The sequence below is a fragment of the Thalassophryne amazonica genome, chromosome 5, assembly GCF_902500255.1.
Source record: "Thalassophryne amazonica chromosome 5, fThaAma1.1, whole genome shotgun sequence".
NCBI lineage: Eukaryota > Metazoa > Chordata > Actinopteri > Batrachoidiformes > Batrachoididae > Thalassophryne > Thalassophryne amazonica.
In genome coordinates this window covers 36,072,795-36,094,361 of record NC_047107.1, presented here as the reverse complement: position 1 = coordinate 36,094,361, position 21,567 = coordinate 36,072,795, and the positions used below count along the sequence as shown (strand labels likewise).

At 41.5% G+C, this 21,567-nt stretch overlaps 1 protein-coding gene across 2 annotated transcripts in view; it reads right to left on the bottom strand.

The window, feature by feature from the left end:
* The window catches only part of cemip2 (cell migration inducing hyaluronidase 2), a 107,495-nt gene that overhangs the window by 38,841 nt on the left and 47,087 nt on the right, over positions 1-21,567 (bottom strand). For both annotated transcript variants that reach the window (XM_034170005.1, XM_034170006.1), the window contains 5 exons: positions 18,115-18,284; positions 12,630-12,821; positions 11,208-11,377; positions 2,880-3,092; positions 917-1,122 (listed from right to left, as the gene is read on the bottom strand). In XM_034170005.1, the coding sequence (XP_034025896.1) occupies positions 917-1,122; positions 2,880-3,092; positions 11,208-11,377; positions 12,630-12,821; positions 18,115-18,284 (951 nt within the window). The remainder of the gene's footprint in view (positions 1-916; positions 1,123-2,879; positions 3,093-11,207; positions 11,378-12,629; positions 12,822-18,114; positions 18,285-21,567) is intronic.

The window sequence follows — 21,567 nt, the reverse complement described above, 5'->3', positions numbered from 1 at the left end:
GCACAGGTCCTGTGCAAAGGGAGGAACACAGCACTCCATTCTGTTTGTCATCCAGAAATTTGGGAAGCCTACAGAGCCTTTTATGGGCATCTGACAGCAATTTATGTCGTCTACATACATTTTGGATGCGATCTGACAGATGTGGACGAAGCAGTCTGTCTGCGTTCTGACAGAGCTGGCCACACCTCTTTTCCTCCCGACTGCATCAGATTATGGCAATATTTGCTGTGTCGGGTATGCTTCCAGTAAATTCTTTGTATGTATGATGGTGGAAAAAGCAAGAATGAGCAGGAATCAAGCCGAATCAGCCGGAATGATGCACCGAGTCATGCACAGTACATCTGCATGGCCACAAATGCAGTCCAAATGTAGTTTGAACACAGTACGAATACTTAGATTGCTGTCAAATTGCAGTAAGAATAAGAAGAATCAACTGCAGTACAGGTGCAGTTCAAGTGCCACCCGAAGTCTGTGTGGAAGGCAAGAAAGGGGAGGAGCGTGGTAGAGCGAGCGCTGTGGTCTGTTATCTTTTGAAGACCTGCAGTGTCACCTTGCTGGATGTGAAATGACAACCAACCTATCAACTGATTACATGTAACCAGGGTTCTAGCTATGGTGTTTTGTTTTGTTTGTTTGTTTTTTTTAAGTCAGAGAGGTCCGACATTTTTGTCCACGGATTCACTGACTGCTGATGCTTACCAAACTCCATCTAGCAATGGATTTTAAATTGTGGCATTGATTTTAATAGCAAAATAAAGTACACAATCCTAACACAACTTTATCTGCACTACTTTAAACTGTCAAACCATGAAGATTTTGTCCTTGATGATGGTGCTGAGATTCAGTTTGGCATTTACCATTTTGTCTTAATTCATTTGTCTTTGAGACATGCAAGGTCTTTGACCTAATTGCTTACTTGCACTCTGTGCTCGGTGAGGGAGTGTAGCCCTGGTAGACTTTGTCCTTGATGGTGGTGCAGACAGTCTCATTGCGGTCAGTGGGCAGCAAAGTCCCAGGTCGAGTCAGCAATCCCAAGTTATGGTAGAAAGTGTTTCGCTGTTCAATCCCATCCTCAAGGAAGAAACAGTGGCCCAACGTGTCATAGCCAACAGTGTCCTTCACCTGCGCCACAAGACACAATGAAAAAGTAATTCATAGAAACCATCCAGCAACAACGATTATACAGTTGTATGCAAAAGTTTGGGCACCCCTGATAATTTTCATGATTGTCCTTTATAAATAATTGATTATCTGGATCAGAAATTTCAGTTAAATGTATCATATAGCAGACGAACACATTGATTGAGAAGTGAAATGAAGTTTCTAGTATTTACAGAAAGTGTGCAATAATTATTTAAATAAAATTAGGCAGGTGAATAAATTTGGGCACCCTTGTCATTTTATTGATTTGAATACATTTAGCACTAATTACTGGAACACAAAATTGGTTTAGTAAGCTCACTGACCCATGACCTCCTTACACAGGTGAATCCAATCATGAGAAAGAGCACTTAAGGTGGCCGTTTGCAAATGTTTCCCCTCTTTGCATCTTTTCTAATGAGTGGCAACATGGAAGCCTCTAAACAACTCTCAAATGAGATGAAACAAAGATTGTTCAACATCATGGTTTAATGGAAGGATACAAAAAGCTATCTCAGAGGGACCAGGGGAGGTGATGGTCTAGTGGTTAAAGCGTTGGGCTTAAAACCAGGAGATCCACGGTTCAAATCCCAGCCTGACTGGAAAATCACTAAGGGCTCTTGGGCAGTTGTCAATTTCATTTTCAATTTATTAATTTATATAGCGCCAACTCACGACAAAGTCGCCCCAAGGCACAAAGAGATGCTGTATGATGAGGAAGCCTTTTCTGTGTACACACCACAAACAGAGTCGCTTGAGGTAAAAGCTAAAGCACATTTGGACAAGCCAGCTTAATTTTGGACTAAGGTGCTGTGGACTGATGAAACTAAAACTGAGTTATTTGGCCATTAGGGGTGGTATGCATGGCTGAAAAAGAACACAGCATTCCATCATGCTGTGTGGTTGTGTGGCCAGTGCAGGTACTGAGAATCTTGTTAAAGTTGAGGGTCACATGGATTCCAGTCAATATCAGCAGATTATTGAGAACAATGTTCATGAATCAGTGACAAAGTTGAAGTTGCGCCGGGGCTGGATCTTTCAACAAGACAACAACCCTAAACACTCCTCAAAATCTACTAAGGCATTCATGCAGAGGAACAAGTACAATGTTCTGGAATGCCCATCTCAGTCCCCAGACCTGAATATTATTGAAAATCTGTGGTCTGATTTTAAGCGGGCTGTCCATGCTCAGAAACCAACAAACCTGAGCTGTTCTGTAAAGACGAATGGTCCAAAATACCTTCAACCAGAATCCAGACTTTCATTGGAAGCTATAGGAAGTGTTTAGAGGCTGTTAATTCTGCAAAAGGAGGATTTACTAAATATTGATGTCTTTTTTCTTAATTGAAATTGCTGATCCAAACAACCAATGACTTATAAAGGAAAATCATGGAAATCATCAAGGGTGCGCAAACTTTTACATACAACAGTAATAATATTTGGCCACCATAAGATTAAGACTAAAAGGTCTTTCCAATTAATCTTCAAAGCAAATAATAATACAAGACAAAACAAGATGAGATGATAGAAGATGGAGGAAGAGAAATAAGATGAAGAAACAGATGACTTAAACCATTCCTGTAATCCATTGTCGAGCTTGTAATTGATACACACCCACAGCCAGCATCATATGGGATTCATTATAACAAACTCTCTCACACCGCTTCCACACATACTACATGTAGGTCTACTTATCCACAGCTGTTATCTGTCTGACAACAGGCTTCTTCAGCACTAACCAGCAGGCCGTTTGTGGCGTGAATGGTGAGACAGCGAGAGAAGGAGTGATGAATAGATAGTCCATCCACAAAGGTGGGCTCATAGTAGCCACCCCTCTGGTCCACATCCCCACACATGTGGAAGTGAAGCGGGTAGCTGCCTTTCTCTCCCTGCTGGCCCATATTCTTCAGCTCCACATGCGATAGATGCACTGATGAGAAGTTCGCGAAGATCTGATGAGGAGGTGAAAAAGTGAAAGTTAACTCACAGGAGAGATATGCAAACATGAGACACTGTAAATAGAAAGTGGGGGCATTGCAGAGTTTCAAGCACCTGAGAACTTAAAACTAAAAATGCAGTGTTTACAAATTCTGGCTAATTAGGGCACATACCTATATATTACACACACAAACACATATATTTCATGGCATGTGTCAACATAATTCATCAAGCATTTTTGAGTTCTGGCTCTTGGAATGACTTTATTATGGCAGCAGCAGACAGAGTTTGGTGTTTGGGCTCCGACCTCATCACTCCCTGGAGATTATTACGTGCAATATTAGGGAGTGACGATAAGATATTCAAATTATTCCTCCAGTAGCAGGCCAAAGATGGATACTGGAGTCTAGGTGTTGCTGACAGCAGGCAGTAATGTTAATGCAGCAGTGGCAGCATTCACAAAGAAAGGGGAGAGCTGGGAAACTGAATTTTAAATGGCCCTCCCAATTTGCAGGAAATGTTTGTGTAGATTATGAGCAGAGCAAGGCATAACAAGTGAAGGTATTGCAAGGCCTCTTGAGTTGTGTGCCAGAACCAGCTCATGCGTTTGCTCCTTTTATACACATTAGCACCCAAGTTAGTAGGTTTTTCATAGGTCATATTCTTCCTCACCATAATGTAAACCTATTTTCATCATAAAATCTGCATCACGAAGCATTCTCAAGTAATGTCACTGCAGAGAGAGCAAGAGAAAAAAAATATACCACTTCATCCTCATCACTCATCTTTAGCCACTTATCCGGGATTGAGTCGTGGGGACAACAGCTCCAGCAGGGGACCCCAGACTTCCCTTTCCCCAGCTACATTGACCACCTCTGACTGGTGGATCCAGAGGCGTTCCCAGGCCAGTGTGGAGATATAATCTCTCCACCTAGACCTGGGTCTTCCCCAGGGTCTCCTCCCAGATGGACATGCCTGGAACACCTCCCTAGGGAGGTGCCCAGGGGGCATCCTTACCAGATGTCCGAACCACCTCAGCTGGCTCCTTTCAACATGAAGGAGCAGAGGCTCTACTCCGAGCTCCCCATGAATGACCGAGCTTCTCACCCTAACTGAGCTTCTCACTCAAAGCATTCTCAATTAATGACACTGCAGAGAAAAAAAAATACCACTTCATCCTTATCAATAAGCAGATATATGCACCAAACAATTCTAAAATATAAACACCTGGTCAACTCACCAAAGGGTATTCATTAGTGTGAATATCATGTGTGTGCCATGTATTGTTGTAGAGTTATGTTCACAACAACAAAAATAATCACTTTACTCACAGTGATATGAAAATTTATGTGCAAAGGAACCCTAAAATGTAGTCAGCTCATCTACTTCTGAAGGAATACCTATGATATGTCAAATGTTTAACATTTGTTGCATTCACAAGAATGTTTGATACCGACTAAAAAGTTAAACAGTGACAAATACAAAGTTCAGATTACAGCACAAGGGCAGCCTGTCTTCCCACTTTGCCTCTTTAAACGTTTAGGAGTGCGCTATCTACTATGATCTGACTGGGACATGAACTGCTGGTCTTGTATTCCCCAGTGACTGAGTGAAACATGGGCAAAAAAATAAAAAAATCCCCCAAAACACCAGTGTTAATTTTGATGCACTGGAGATGTGAAACAATGGAAAAATGGACACACCAATGCACACTTGTAAGACACAAATGAACCGGGGAGCAAATGAAGTTCAATATGAATGTCAGCATCCAATATAAATGCAAAACACAATGCTCTGTAGGAGGCCTTTTTGTGGCTATGGCATAATCCAGGCCGTCTGGTTCTTGTTAAGGAGGTACTGGCCATTCCCCTTAGCTAGCCAGCGTGTGTGTATACACACACACACACACCCCCCAAATGATTTTGACAATGAAATTGGAAGCAGAAAAGCAGAATGTGCAACTCTGGTCAATCTGTTGTTCTTGGTGACAGCTAATATAGTAACGAAACTCTTAATGCAGAAAAGGGGAAAAAAAAAAGGTTTCATTCTTATTTGGCATAAAGGGCCAGTTACATCAAGTCAAAGGAATGCTACTGTGCATATACACCATCAAAGTAACACTTTGCCATTATTAACCCCATTATAGTGAAAGAGAAGCTCTGATCCATACGTAGACCCTTGTGGATCTGAAGCATAATATTATTCCTTTGACATCAACAGTTTTGAAACTAATTACAGAGATGGGCCACATCTGATCATACATCAGCTTCAGGTGTACGGATGCCAAAACTGAATATTGATGTCATTCAGTTTTTGGATATCGGAGGGACAGGGCCAATCGACTTACCATTCCAAGCCCTCGCCACGGCGCATATGGAAAATTAAGAAATGACGCGGTGAGCCTACTTTGCTTCTGAAACACCAAGGTGGCACACATAAAAATAGTATTACAAATTCCAGTAGTAACACTGGCAAAACCAACGACGCCTGTCCTTTTTTATTTTTTTGATGAGGCCTGTTTGCGCTGCCTCTGAATTGCATTTTCAAAGACATTATGCACTGCAACCTTCTCTGTAAAAAGTGGTTTAATTACAGAAAAAAAAGAAAAAAACAAGTCATTCTAAACAGAGGATATACATTTAATCAGTTCACAGTTTACATCATACTTGTTTAGTGAAAAAAGACCAAATGTCTGAATGTAACAGGTGGACCACAGTTTGCTTTGCTTTTTTTGCAATCAGCACTGTATTCCATGAGACGAGGTGCATCACATTGCATCGCTGATGTGGAGGAAATAAAATTAAAAACCAGCTGTATAATTAGTGAATATCACTGGGTTGATATAAATAATACATAAAAGGGGACGCAATACAGAAGCCAGCAGTTTAAGAACCCTGGCTAAATAAAAAGAAAAAAAAATGCCACGGGATGCGAACCCGCATGCTCTGATTACTAGATGGAAACTTTACCACTGCGCTGCAATCACTGTCTTGTAACAGGAGCGTGAAATGGCTAAAATCAACAAGCAGATAAATGTATTTTCTAAAAAAAGAAAAAAAGCACTGTGATAACTGATCAAACGGCGTTTGGTACGGTGTATTTCTGCTGATATGTGACTGAAAGTGGCGTATTTGACATATTGTTGGTTTGTCCTGGTCCTGCAGTGTGCCGCTCACAGCCCTCACGTCCCAACACGTGTGTCCTGTCAGAGGTGACATTTAGATCGCCTGCTGCATGTCCAAACGGACTGACGGTCCATTTCTCCTCTCCTCACAAAAGTGATATATGTTTTTATGTATTTCCACACAAGCACACACACGTGTGTGTCCGTCAAAACACGGGACATGTGCTGAAGCTGTGATGTCCAGGACCGGAGATGTCTCAACAGCTGTGGGCAGTCAGCCACCCCCTTGTCCTGTCAGCGCACAGACCAAGATGTCACTCCATGATCACAAGAGATGACTTGCCTGCGGGGGTGGTGAGACCACATACACAGATGTGTTGGGAGGGAGTGCGCGAAACACACGCACATGTGTTGTGGGGGAAGCAGACACTCTGGCATGCCACATGTGCATTCTTCGCAGTCGTGGGGCACTTAGACAAATTTCACTGCCAGCTCGACAGTGATTGTCTGCAGACTGTTGTTGTACCAATAGTACAAATGGCCACACATTTTCTAAGTGCCATGCGAGCAGTATTAGATGTTCGTGCGTGTCAGTTGGAATTTGGCCGACACCTGCCGCAAGAGGGTTCGATGGGCTCGCACAGCCCACACTGTCTTTCAGCCGATGGTGTGCGCAAATAGTTGTAGCAACAGATTTACGAGGCATTAGAAGCAGTTACGATTCTACACGTTTTGCATACGATTCCTGCTTCATACGCACATTGACCAAATTCACAATATGTGTGAAGGGGCCCTAAGATCACATGTGCATAAGTATTGACATGTTTTGCTCAACACTTTGTTGGTGCACCTTTGGCAGAAATTATAGTCTCAAGTCTTCTTGAATATGATGCTACACCTATCTTTGGGCAGTTTTGCCTATTCCTCTTTGCAGCACCTCAAGTTCCATCGGGTTGGATGGGGAGCATCGGTGCACAGCCATTTTCAGATCTCTCCAGAGATGTTCAGTTGGATTCGTGTCTGGGCTCTGGCTGGGCCACTCAAGGACATTCACAGAGCTGTCATCAAGCCACTCCTTTGATATCTTGACTGTGTGCTTAGGGTCATTGTCCTGCTGAAAGACAAACTGTTGCCCCAATCTGAGGTCAAGAATGGTCTGGAGCAGGTTTTCATCCAGGATGTGGCTGTACATTGCTGGATTCATCTTTCCTTCAAACCTGACTAGTCTCTCACTTCCTGCTGCTGAAAAACATCTTCAAAGCATGATGCTGCCACCACATTTCACTGTAGGGATGGTGCCTGATTTCCTCCAAACATGACACCTGGCATTCACAGCAGAAAGTTCAATCTTTGTCTTATCAGACCAGAGAATTTTGTTTGTCATGGTCTGAGAGTCCTTCAGGTGCCTTTTGGCAACTCCAGGTGGGCTGCCATGTGCCTTTTAATAAGGAGTGGCTTTCATCAGGCCACTCTACCATACAGGCCTGATTGGCGAATTGCTGCCAAGATGGTTGTCCTTCTGGAAGGTTCACCTCTCTCTACAGAAGAATGCTGGAGCTCTGACAAAGTGACCATCAGGTTCTTGGTCAACTCCCTGACTAAGGTCCTTCTGCCGCATGGCGCAAAGCAACGCCGTGATGAAGCCTCACAGGACATGTTCTGGCATGTCCAGGCTCATCCACAATTTCTCAGATAATCACACGACTGAAAAACCACCGACAGCTGTCTGAAAGCCACCTCAAAGCCGTCCTGTGAGACCAAAACGGAAGTGGTTTTGTCTCGCTTCATCAGCGAATCCGTAGTGACACGCGAAGCCTCCGCGCGGCTTTCCATGACAAAATCTCTTGTTAAAAGTGAAATCTGCCAGAAAATGGTTGATGTCCAGCTCTTGTGATAACCAGAGAAATTGCACACGATGGTCACGGATCCATACAGCCCTCCGTTTAGAAATGAAATGGTCGTTCTGCAATGTCGATCGCGGCGCGCCATCAGCCACTGTGGGCGGTCCTTAAAGCGATAGTAACACTCCTTAATCTCTCTAAAGCCCATAAAATTTTCATCGAAAACCATCTGAATTTCTCGAATGGTGTCCACTTGGATGTGCCTCATACTTTCTGAAAAAATTTTGATCAAGCAAAGCGGCAGTCTCTGAGCCATTCCTAAACAATGGAAAAAAAGATGAGAGGGGTGGACCACTCCTCACTCAAAGCCTGCTCACAGGCGATTGACGCAACCGACAGGCGTGAAAAAACTCATGCATGCGCACGAAGGTTCAAGCTTGGCTGATGCAATCACACATGATTCAAATCCATATGGTTTTTGAAAAAAATAAAAAGCTCGGATACTTTTCTAACAGACCTCGTATATATTAAATAAATTTACAAAAATCTAAAAAAAAAACATTTTTCACAATGTCATTATGGGGGACCATGTGTAGAATTTTGAGGAAAAAATTAATTTCATTCACTTTGGAATAAGGCTGTAAAATAAAATATGGAAATGTGAAGTGCTGTGAATAATTTCTGGATGCACCATACACAGCTTCATGGTGCAGAGGCACAGAGAAGGATTTTCTTTAAAAAAAAAAAAAAAAAGAAAAAAAAAAGTGAAATTTCAGTTACCAGAAGGTACAACCCCAATTCCAATGAAGTAGGGATGTTGTGTAAAATGTACATAGAAACAGAATACAATGATTTGCAAATCCTCTTCAACCTATATTCAATTGAATACACCACAAAGACAAGATATTCGTGGTCCCTGAAAAAGACGTTGCTTGGATGGCAGCATGTGTTGCTCCAAAACCTGGATGTACCTTTCAACATTGATGGTGCCATCACACGTGTAAGCTGCCCATGCCATGGGCACTAACACACCCCCATCCCATCACAAATGCTGGCTTTTGAACAATCTGGATGGCCTTTTTCCTCTTTTGTCCAAAGGACACGATGTCCATGATTTCCAAAAACAATTTGAAATGTGGACTCATCAGACCACAGCGCACTTTTCCACTTTGCGTATGTCCATTTCAAATGAGCTCGGGCTCAGAGAAGGCGGCGGTGTTTCTGGATGTTGTTGATGTATGGCTTTCGCTTTGCATGGTAGAGTTTTAAATTGCACTTGTAGCGACGAACTGTGTTAACTGACAATGGTTTTCTGAAGTGTTCCTGAGCCCACGCTGTAAGATCCTTTACACAATGATGTCAGTTTTTCATGCAGTGCCACCTGAGGGATCGAAGGTCATGGGCATTCAATGTTGGTTTTCAGCCTTGTCGTTTATGTGTAGAAAGTTATCCAGATTCTCTGAATCTTCTGAATATATTATGGACTGTAGATGATGGAATCCCTAAATTCCTTGCAATTGAACATTGAGAAACATTGTTCTTAAACTGATGGAGTATTTTTTCATGCAGTTGTTCACAAAGTGGTGATCCTCGCCCCATCTTTGCTTGTGAACGGCTGAGCCTTTTGGGGATGCTCCTTTTATACCCAATCATGACACTCACCTGTTTCCAATTAGGTGTTTTTTGAGCATTCATCAACTTCCAGTCTTTTGTTGCTCCGTCCCAACTTTTTTGAAATATGTTGCAGGCATCCATTTCAAAATGAGAAGATATTTGCACAAAAACAAAAAAGTCTATCAGTTTGAACATTAAATATCTAAGATTTGCAAATCATTGTATTCTGTTTTTATTTACATTTTACACAACATCTCAACTTCATTGGAAATGGGGTTGTACATGAGAGATGCAAGTCTAGATTTAATCATTTTGTTCTATGAAAATCCATCTCTGCTCCACTTCACTAGAGGCTGTTAGTGGTGGTGCAAGGGAAAAAAGTTGCACTACGCACAATTTCTTCATTCACACCCTGGAGAGAGGACCCAATGCAGCTGTTCCAGGTCAGACTGAAGAAAAACACAGCATGGCTGCGTGCTTTTAGTCTGTTTTTATCTGGACCTCAGCATGCCTGGCAGATTCATTTGGTTTGCACATAGTCTGTCTTTTCCACAAAAAAACTAAAACAAAACAAAATCTAAATGGTCCGCCATCAAAAAAGTAATATCCCAGGATTCAAATGCAGATGACAGTCTGATTGATTTAAGTCATGTTATGCCCAAAACAAAACCATGATTAACAAACTAAATAAATCCCCTTTGCACCCTGCACCTTATTTTGCCCTCAATTATACACTGCATAAATATCAAAGACTGACTGTCCTGATAGGGCCCTAAGAATAAGTGACAATAAAAAAACGCACACGTAAGATGGGCGTACACAACACAGTGATGTGATATGAATCTGTATGACAGCTCATTCACAGAAAAACTGTACTGCAGCATGTTTGCAGCAAGTGCATGAAGAGAGAAAAAATGTGTAGTGCTAGAAATGTTATTGTGAGTGCACACAACATACAGTCCATGCTAACTGTTTGATTATATCTCTGACAGAAAATACACATTAAATAATTCTCCAAACAAACAAAATCAATTTTGCGCTCAATAAATGTATTTCCGTGTTTGCTGTTATCCACATAAACACACAATAATAACAACTGTCATGCTACATGCATGCTCATGTTGGCTCAGTGCATAGAGGAGACTCTTCTCATTTGTGCACAAACTTATCAAAGCGTGGGAACAAAATGTTGCTTGTCAACACAAAACTGCATCTCAGAGGCTCAGTGTAATAAAAATTGCTCTTGTTTTTTTCCCCTCATCACTCCTGAGCTCTGCATTAACCACAGGTGGGACAAACCTGCTGTGCAGCACCAGTCCTCCTCCTTCATTTAACAGAGCGGACCACTGTTGGGGCAAATGCCATATTAGAGTATATGCTGTTACTCTGCAATTCTTCAGCGTTACATTGATACATTTATGAAGTGGAAGTGCATCACTGTGTAGTGCATGGCTGGGTTCACAGCATCCTTTAGCAAATCAACCCCTATAAAGAGTCTGCACTGGGACTTATCCTATAAAATTGTGCATGCAGACAAACATAAAACGCACCTTAATGTGGCCTCCATAGGTGTCATGGTTGTAGAACTGGCACCTGTTGTTTCCGTAGCAGGAGTTTTCCGTTTCTCCATAAATAAGAATGTTCCGGGAGAGCAGAGCCACTTCGGCGCGCATGTCGACTCCATCAATTATTTCTCCGACGTGGTTGTACTGAGGCCTCCCTGGTGAACCCAGACACACAGGGCGTTAGTCATATATTGCAAATTGGTAAAAATAAATAAATAAATAAAAAAAGACTTCAAGATGAAAATGTTGTGCATATTTGAAGAAAATCTTGCAAGTGGTTCAAGTCCAGACTTCAAGACTAAAATTGTATTCAGCAAAATAAGATGTAAGCGGGACTTACAGGGCTTCAGCTACTAAGAACAGGAAGTATATCTGACCGCACACATTCAAACAAGTACACTACTTCCCACACCCCAAAACTGATTGAAAAAACAGAAGCAAAATGATTCAAACAAATATGTAAGGTAGAAAAAAATTGGAACAATATGTAAAATGCAAATAATAATAATTGAAAAAAACTTCAGTGATCCTTACATTTAATTCGACTTGTATTTCATTGGAGAGGTTATGAACACAAGATGTGTGATCAACTTCAACTTCATTCTAAATATAAAGATTAAATCATAACTTTTGCAGCAAGTTTTACTGAGAAAGACTTGAGTCAGGGGACAGATACACGGACATTTCTCAAGTCACTTTTTAACTTCATTTACAAGAAATACAAGAGTATGGCACTGTATGATGTATGATAAGTCTGTCAAATATGCAGTTCTCAAAAGCTGAGTGACCATACTGGAAGGAGATTAGTGAGGGATGCCAGTAAAACACCCATCTCTTAAAGAATTACAGGAGTGAATATATTCACATTAATTTTTATTTTTGAATTTTCCATATTGTCTCTATTTTTTCTGATTTGAAGTTGTAATTAGCCCTTTCATTACACAGAAAGTACCCTCACTCATGTCACAAATGCCAAAAATAATTCACGTGATTTCACCAGTTGCATTTCCTTTCTCACAGCAACAACATACAACTACAGATGCAGAATCCACCCTTCTGTCCAGGAAATGATTTGAAGTTTGTTGACAGCAGTAGGCTGAGATCAGGAAACATATCCCATAAGTGGGCAAAGACTAACAGATTCTAAGAGAATGACATCTGAAGAGCACATGGAAACAGGCCAATCAGAATCACTCGATTATATATATCCAAGACCGTTATCACCAGTGTAATTATTACAGCTAAACAGGAAATCAAGTCTCCTTGAGCCTCTTGATCGCATGCAGTCATTGTGTGCCAATATGGGAAAAGTGTAAACATCCACACCCACATGGGGCACATAGGCATTTAGTTTGGAGCAAAGAAAAACAAACTCATTCTCACCAACTATGCGACCCTCCTTCTTACCTTGTATCCTGACCTGCCTGCTGGTGCACTGAGGGCAGTGCAGCAGGGTGAACTCTTCTGCCTGGTACATTGAGTAGTCTGTACTGGAAATCACAATTTGATCACCAGGTTGCCAGGTCTGCTGCACTTCATCCTGAAGGTTTAGCACTACTTGATCCACAGCATCCACCTGGAAGCCAGATATGGCAACACCTGGGCAAAGGACACATTACAGCTGTTCACTTAAAAGAAACAAAGGACATGTGCACAAAAATGTGCTTTACGGGAAAGAAGTAGTAGTAAGACGTATACAGGCCCTGAAGCCCATGGGTCACATTGCTTAATCCCTGGATAACAGAATTAAATGGATGAGAGTCTATAACTCCCCCTCTACAGGATGCCAGTCCAATGCAGGTTCTGTCTCCAGGCCAAGGCTGGTGTTCACTTACAGCTGGGTGGAAATGGAGAATGCAGGTGAAATATCATGTCTTGTCCAAGGATACAGACAGGTAGTATGACCGGGAATCAAGCCCATGTCTACTGTAAGTAGATAAGTAAGTCAGTTAATAATGTTTATTTATACAGCACCTTTCACAGACAAGGGAAGTCACAAAGTGCTTCACAAAAGGCACACAAATAAAAATTTGGTGAAAAATACACTGTACACAACAATAAAATAGCACTAAGACACAGTGGTCATAAAAGAGCCCTCTCACTACTAAGGTTTGAATACCTGGAGAAACAGATGGGTTTTAAGTTTGCTCTTAAAAACATCAACAGAGTCCAGCGAACGAAGAGACAAAGGAAGATCATTCTAGAGCCTCGGCGTAATGGCCTGGAAAGAGCAATCTCGTCAGGTCTTAAAGTGGGTACGACGGACCCTGAGAAGGATTTGATCCACTGACCTCAGGCTCCGAGCGGGAGTGTAGGGACATAACAGGTCTCTAATGTAGGAGGGAGCCTGGCTATGCAAAGCTCTAAAAGTCAACACCAGGATTTTAAAATAGAAACGAAACAACACTGGGAGCTAATGAAGGGACTTTAAAATAGGAGAAATGTGAGTCCTCCTGTTTGAGTGAGACAGCAGCCTTGCTGCAAAATTCTGGACCTGCTGCAGACGGGATGGCTCCTTTTTGTTTAGACAGGAAAAACTGTTGCAGTAGTCCAAACGAGAAGATACAAACGCATGAATAATCAACTCAAGATCATATTTTTAAACAATTGATCTGAATTTGGAAATCTTCCTCAAGTGGTAGAAAGTTTTTGGTTAGCTGCTTGGAATGACACTCAAATGACATTTCTTTATTGAAGATAACACGATTTCGCAGATGAGCTCAAAAGACCTAAATAGTGTTTAATCCCCGGAATAACATCATCAGGGCAACCACCAGCACCCTGGTTTTATCCAAATTTAACTGCAGGGAATTTGCGCCGAGCCATTGTTTTATTTTCTCAAGGCAGTTCAGTAGAGAGTCCAATTTCTGGATCTCAGAGGCTTTAAATGAGCAGTAAATATGGATGTCAGCAAATAAATGATAAGAAACATCAACGAACTCCTGGCTAATTTTTCCCAAGGGGAAAACATAGATCAAAAACAAAATTGGGCCCAAAACAGAACCCTGGGGTACACCACACATCACATTTGTATTTTTTTGTAAAAACCATTGCAGGGACTGAAGAAAGTCACGTGACTGTTGACCTCTTCAGAAAATTCACTTATTGTCTTCTTTTGATCTAAGCTCCACACAACATTTTGTGAATCAAACTGGATTAGACAATTCATGGGTAAAAAAAATGGGCAAAACTGTGGTGAGTCCACAGTGAATTTAATGTACAGTAATTGTTGAAGCTTTCTAGGTGGAATTCTTTCCCATTCTTGCTTGATGTACGACTTCAGTTGTTCAACAGTCCGGGGTCTCCATTGTCGTATTTTGCGCTTCATAATGTGCCACACATTTTCAATGAGTGATACGTCTGGACTGCAGGCAGGCCAGTCTAGTATCCACACTCTTTTACTATAAAGCTACGCTGTTGTAACATGTGCAGAATGTGGCTTGGCATTGTCTTGCTGAAATAAGAAGGGACGTCCCTGGACGTCCCTTCTTGGATGGCAGCATGTGTTGCTCCAAAACCTGGATGTACATTTCAGCATTGATGGTGCCATCACAGATGTGTAATTTTCCCATGCCAGGGGCACTAACACACCCCCATACCATCACAGATGCTGGCTTTTGAACAATTAGGATGGTCTTTTTCCTATTTTGTCCGGAGGACACGACATTCATGATTTCCAAAAACAATTTGAAATGTGGACTCATCAGACCACAGTACACTTTTCCACTTTGCGTCTGTCCATTTCAAATGAGCTCGGGTCCAGAGAAGGCGGTGGTGTTTCTGGATGTTGTTGATGTATGGCTTTCACTTTGCATGGTAGAGTTTTAACTTGCACTTGTAGATGTAGCGACGAACTTGTTAACTGACAATGGTTTTCTGAAGTGTTCCTGAGCCCACACTGTAAGATCCTTTACACAATGATGTTGGTTTTTCATGCAGTGCCACCTGAGAGATCAAAGGTCACGTGCATTCAATGTTGGATTTTGGCCTTACTGCTTATGTGTAGAAAGTTCTCCAGATTCTCTGAATCTTCTGATTATATTATGGACTGTAGATGATGGAATCCCTACAATTGAACACTGAGAAACATTGTTCTTAAACTGTTGGACTATTTTTTTCATGCAGTTGTTCATAAAGTGGTGATTCTCGCCCCATCTTTGCTTGTGAATGGCTGATCCTTTTGGGGAAGATCCTTTTATACCCAATCATGACACTCACAATTAGTGTTCTCAATTAGTGTTCCCAAATGCTTATTGAATGTTGTTAGAAGGAAAGGTGATGCAACACAGTGGTAAACATACTACTGTCCCAGCTTTTTTGAAATGTGTTGCAGGCATCCATTTCAAAATGAGCAAAAATTTGCACAAAACAATAAAGTTTATCAGTTTGACCATTAAATATCTTGTCTTTGTGGTGTATTTAATTGAATATAGGTTTAAGAGGATTTGCAAATCATTGTTTTCTGTTTTTCTTTACATTTCACACAACGTCCCAACTTCACTGGAATTGGGGTTGTATATTTTTCATGGGGTCAACTGTTTTCCAGTTGTGGATAGTCCAGTGAAAGGAGTTAATTTGTCCAGTGATGTCATTTTTCTGCAGATTTAGCTGACGCTGTCCATGAATGATGGGGAAACACACATCCACACCCACACCAGATAAATCCAAACTGACGAGCATGAGAAATTAACCATTTAACAGTGTTCTCTCTCTGCACACAAACTATGAGGAAATCTCTCTTTCTCTCTGTGTGTGTGTGTGTGTGTGTGTGTGTGTGTGTGTGTGTGTGTGTGTGTGTGTGTGTGCGTGCGCGCGCGCGCGCACGCATTAACTATGAGGAAATATGAGGCAAACCACTCCAAATCCAACATGTGTGTCAAAAAAGTTGCAGAGCTCCGTGGAAATGTGACATCATCTGTAGCAGACAAACTCCACGTGAGATAACACATGCAATGGCTGCTGAAGCAGTTACACAGAAAGGTGTTTTCGCATCGCCTCTGCAGATCTGGCATGTTTTAAACTGCATGACAGACTCACAACTGCCAATGTCCTGTGTAAAGGGGGCCTTACATTTAAGGGTACCTATCACTGGTAAATGAAATGTCAAATGAACAGACAATTCTAATGATTAAAGAATTAGGATATTAAACCCTGAGAAATTACGTCATAAACATGTGGACACTGACCGGCAAGTCTGACAGAGGAAGGCGAATCTGATCATGGAGAATCACAGGAACATGATGGTGAGTGACGACAGTGATCGTTGTTAACAGGAGAGCCGGACCAGCTTCCAGATGTTTGTGTTATAGAAGACAGCAGTCTCATTTGAACCTTCCGTGATATCGCAGGATTTGACCACTTACGCGGACCTCCATTTCATATATACACAGCATAACTTCACACAGATAAATGGTGTACCGTTTTGTTTTCCACTGTAATCACCAAAGCAATTGCGAAGTTTTTTTGTTTTCAGTTCCCAGTGGAGAAGAAAAGACGAAGCGAGTGGGAGATGTTGTGTCGGTAAGTGTTAGCTTGCACAGCTAACCAGAATAGCTCCGTTGTCTCGCCTGCCAAACTGCCTCGATACGTATGAGCTCCGGATCATAAACAAACCGCAACATATGTCCACTCTGCCATCGCATCATCACTTTATTTGCGTGTAATTTGCCCAACAACCCATTGAAAATGTCATGGTTGGTACCCAGGAAGTAGAGAAATTGCATCATATTTTACCCCTTTAGCACCCACCCCCAAACGAGACTGCGGTGGCCTATTGCTGTGTCTACTGTGGACTAAAACCTAAGCTAAGCTACTGGGAGCCGGTGAGTCTGGTGCAGAAATGCCCTTTATTGTGGGTAAATCACAGCACCACACAACTGAACAATAATTCTGCATGGCTATATGTGCAAACAGGAGTGAAATCAGCAACAGCACTTTCAGGGTTTGTAATTATTATTATTATTATTCAATCTTATTGAGACGCACACAATGTTTTTTTGGTTTTGTTTGGTTTTTTCCTAAATACACCATGGTTTCCAAAGAGGCAGAGATGGATATATACTGACCACAAAATACAACAATTTGACCTGAAAGCCAAAATAAAGCCCTATTACATTTGTAAACAAAAACCAAACTGGACTGACTGTGTGTACTGAGCTGGTCTGGACACAGGCGGAATGACTCTCAGACAGCTACGTGCACAAGTTGGTACCTGACGTTACGTAATGATTATGGATAAAACTGGCTGTGAATCTCTTGTGCATTTTTCAGCCACAGGCTTATTTTACTTTCATCAGCTGTGTCAGTGCCCAGACATGTTAAAGAGTTGGAAGAAATTATTTATAATGTAGTACAGAATTTTTTTCAAGATAGCGTTGACTGGAGTGAGATATTCCCTTTGAAGCTACACAATGACAACTCATCCACAAAAACGTGGGCCTGCAAGTGCCCAACAAACAATGAAAACACACTCATGGGAGTGTTTGGTCCCTTATCAAAAACACAGTCATATTTGTGTTTAACTTCTCATTTTTTACAATGGCATCAAGACAAAAACACCTGTTACCCACATATGCACAGGAATGCCTTTCCTGTTGAGTTGACGTATATGTAAAACTGTGAACATGAAGAAAAGCACATTCTTCACCCTGTCACCATCTTATAAAGGTTTTGTTATTCAAGCCTGAAGGGTCTTCTCCATGTGAACAGTTCCTATGACACTGAAAAACAACAAACCAACAACATCCAGAACAGAACACTTATGCAAACTGATAGAAGGGCCAAATAATGCACCAAAAGAAGCAGCTGATTAATTTTGATAACTATCTTAATAGAATCAGATGCAATATGTTCAACTAGTTTTGAACTGATTTAGTTGTGTGCAGTTTCTCACCACTCTTCCATTCACTGTAGGCGGTGACTGAGAATCCAACTCCGTCCACAGTGGTGAAGTTCCGCCTTGCCAAAGCTCTTCCTCCTGTACTGTGGTTCTCGTGTTCTCTAACGTCCTCAGTGCATGATGTGTTACCACCATCCACCACTGATACCAGAGCCCACGCTTGTCTGCAGAAAAATGCCAAAATAAAAGGACAGGCAGAAATGTGTTTCAGATGTTTCATTGATTACCTTCACTCATCCATATCAAAAAACAACAGCAAAGACTGAATTCCCATTCCATAACTTTCCACAGAATGTTTTTCAGTAACAAAAAATGATTCAATGCTCTTATCTGAGGAGCGTTGTTTTGTTTGTTGCAAGACCAATACTTTTAAAATGGTGCTGGTTATTCACATTTGATGTGACTAACTTTTTATTTAAACAAATCCAGTGTTCATTTGGGACCACATCAAATGCATCTCATCTCAGTGGCCACAGTGCAGTTGTTTTGTTCCACACTTGATAGGGATTAGTGTATTCACACTTGCCCAAACAAATTTTCCCTAGACAAAAACAAACCAGTCTATTTTAACTGGACAAAAAAAAATATGCAGGTGTGAACAGGACCTTAAATGAACGGCTTGGGCATAATGTGGCATCAAAAATCTGCATTCTTATTTAGTCCAGTAGACACCAACGATATAGTTGGTGCCACACTGGAACCAGATTTCACTGCCCAATCCCATCCCTGGGGACTTCTGACCTCCTACGCCAAATCCTCTGACACATGCAAATGTCACTTCCCGAATAAGTGAATCTTTCAACAAGTTTGACACAGATGACTGAACATTACTGCAGTAAATGACAGATATGGTCTTGTCAATCACAGTTTTACGATTGGCAGGCTTATCAATACAAGCTGGTTGGCTCACACATCTTAACACTCATAAAACATAGATATCATGATGTACACAGTCTCTGCATGTTTGAATCCTAAAGATTAAAACAAAAACATAAATTTGTCTGATGCTGTACAAACACAAAAACAGAAAAGTATTTAATTTTAGAGGGTCCTTGCTGCACTCCCATCATTTAGCCTAGTCTGTCTTGCTATCAAAAAACCTAAGCGGTTCTACTGAAAGGAATGTATGATGGAAATAATGCGATAACTGACAAAAGATAATGTTGAGAAAACTGCACTAAACACAGAAAATGCTACCCTAAAGAACAGCGAGCTCCACTGTCAGCAGAGTAGTCTCATCATTCTTATGGAACTTTTGAGAGATGTAACAGATACCATATTTTCCCAGACTACAGATACTACTCTTTTTGTTTGTTTGTTTGTTTTACTTGTTTGGGTGGTCTTGCAATTTATATTTCAATACCCCCCCCCCCCCCCAAAAAAAATACTGAATTATTGTATGTGGCACCTTCTACATGTGTGACAAGCTTTTTCTGTGTATTGATCTGAATGAGGTACTATGATTCACACTCTAGAGCAAAAGGTGGTTGTAATGCATCATTAAGATGGATGTCACCTGCTGAAAAAGAAGAACTGAACGAAGAGGATGTGCTGGGTCTTAGAGAACAAGTGAAATTAACAAGTCATGCTCTCAAACTGAAAGACTATGCTCAAAAAATAGCAGGAATGGCCTTCATATTACTGGCACTCCACTTCTTTGGACTTTGTGGGACAGCCAGAACAGCAATGCGAAGGAAAGGGTAACTGTTTTATAAATGTATGCAACATTTAATTACAATGAGTGAGGTGAATGTACACACATTTATATCCACTTTGACATTTTTGTCTGTTCAGTGGTTTGAAAAGAAACGGTCTACTCTTGAGTTCTTTGTGCTTCATAGAATAACATGTTAATTTGCTAATGCTGGAGCCTATCCCAGCAAAGATAGGATGAGAGCCAGGATGCCAGTCTATCGCAAACCATTCACACCTGCATACGCACCTACACTAGATTCAGAGTTAAGCCCCTTTCACACCAGGGCTGCTTCGAGTTGCATCGTGCATTGTCATGACAACAGCACATGGAAGCAACCCAGTGCAGAGACGATGCAGCTCAATGCCACAACAGCATGAGGGACACAAAGGACGAAGCAAATCGGACGCCAAAAATTAAACGTTTAATTTTTTTTTGCTTCCTGTGCCCGACGCAGAAATTAAGTGGTTTCAGCACAAGTCAGAGCAACGCGACGGTACTCGACGTGACTGGAAGCCAGACCCTCACAATATAACGTTACCCGACACCAATTTATGATTCCTGCTGTGTTCCATTGTTCCTGCAGTATAAATCACACAGGATTGTTTTTATATCGTGTACACAATGCAGTGAAACTACACGCTCAAAAAGTTCTCCCCTCAAACTCTTTCATCACTGTGTTTAAAAAAAGGACAAAAAAGGACATAAGTCCTGCTCACAGACTGATTGCCAGAGACAGGACATGTCCACATCAAGTATAACTCCAGACATCTCCACATTTACTCACGGATGGTTCGTTTACGCGCATGCGCAGCTCACAGTCAAATGAAGAAAGATAAACTATAACAGAACTCAGAGTGCAGACCTGCAGCTCAGCACAAGAGCAAATATAAACTAGAAGAGAAATCAGAGTGCAGTCTGTCTGCAGCCAGACTGTGCACTCTGACTTCTCTGTGCAGAGAACCTGCAGGCTGCTTTCTCACCTCCTCTCTGCCCCCTGCTGCTCGCACCTGACACAGAAATTCCTGCATCATCATGACGCCACAGGAAGCAACTCGAAGCAGACCCGGTGTGAAAGGGGCTTTACAATTCACCAAACCTGCACTTTTTTGAAAGTGGAAGGAAGCTGGAGCACCCAGAGAGCTCACGTTAACACGGGGACTACATGTAAACTCCACACAGAAAGGCCCAGGCAGGAAGTAATCCCAGGACCTTTCTGCTGTAAGGTAGCAGTGCTAACCACTAAGCCACCATGCCATCCATAATACAGTCATAACAAGCTGGTGGGTGTGTATGGTGAAAGAGTTGTGTTCAAGGGTGTAGGATTTCAAAACAAGACACTGCAGTTGGCTTCAACATTTCAAATGTTGTGAAATGAGCCTCTCAGACGTGATGTTTGTTATGTTCTCTTTCAACAGCAGAATAGGTTAAGCACAGCTTTGAAGAATTGCTGATATTCTTGGATAAACCAATATTTACAGACCAGTGTACAGAACGACTGTACAATTTTCAGTCCCTCACCCTTACGTCCTTTGGCATTGTTTAACCTTTCAGTTAGAGACTACAATACAGATAACAGCTTAACACAAACACTGGAATTATGTTTTAAATAGTTTCCAAATTTGCCTGCAACAATGCTCATAACATCTTTATGACAGAAGATACGACTGCACATAATATATAATAACTAAAAATACCAACTACATGGTTAGAGGCCTGTATTTTTAGATCTCTGGAATCACAGCTGGGCAGGC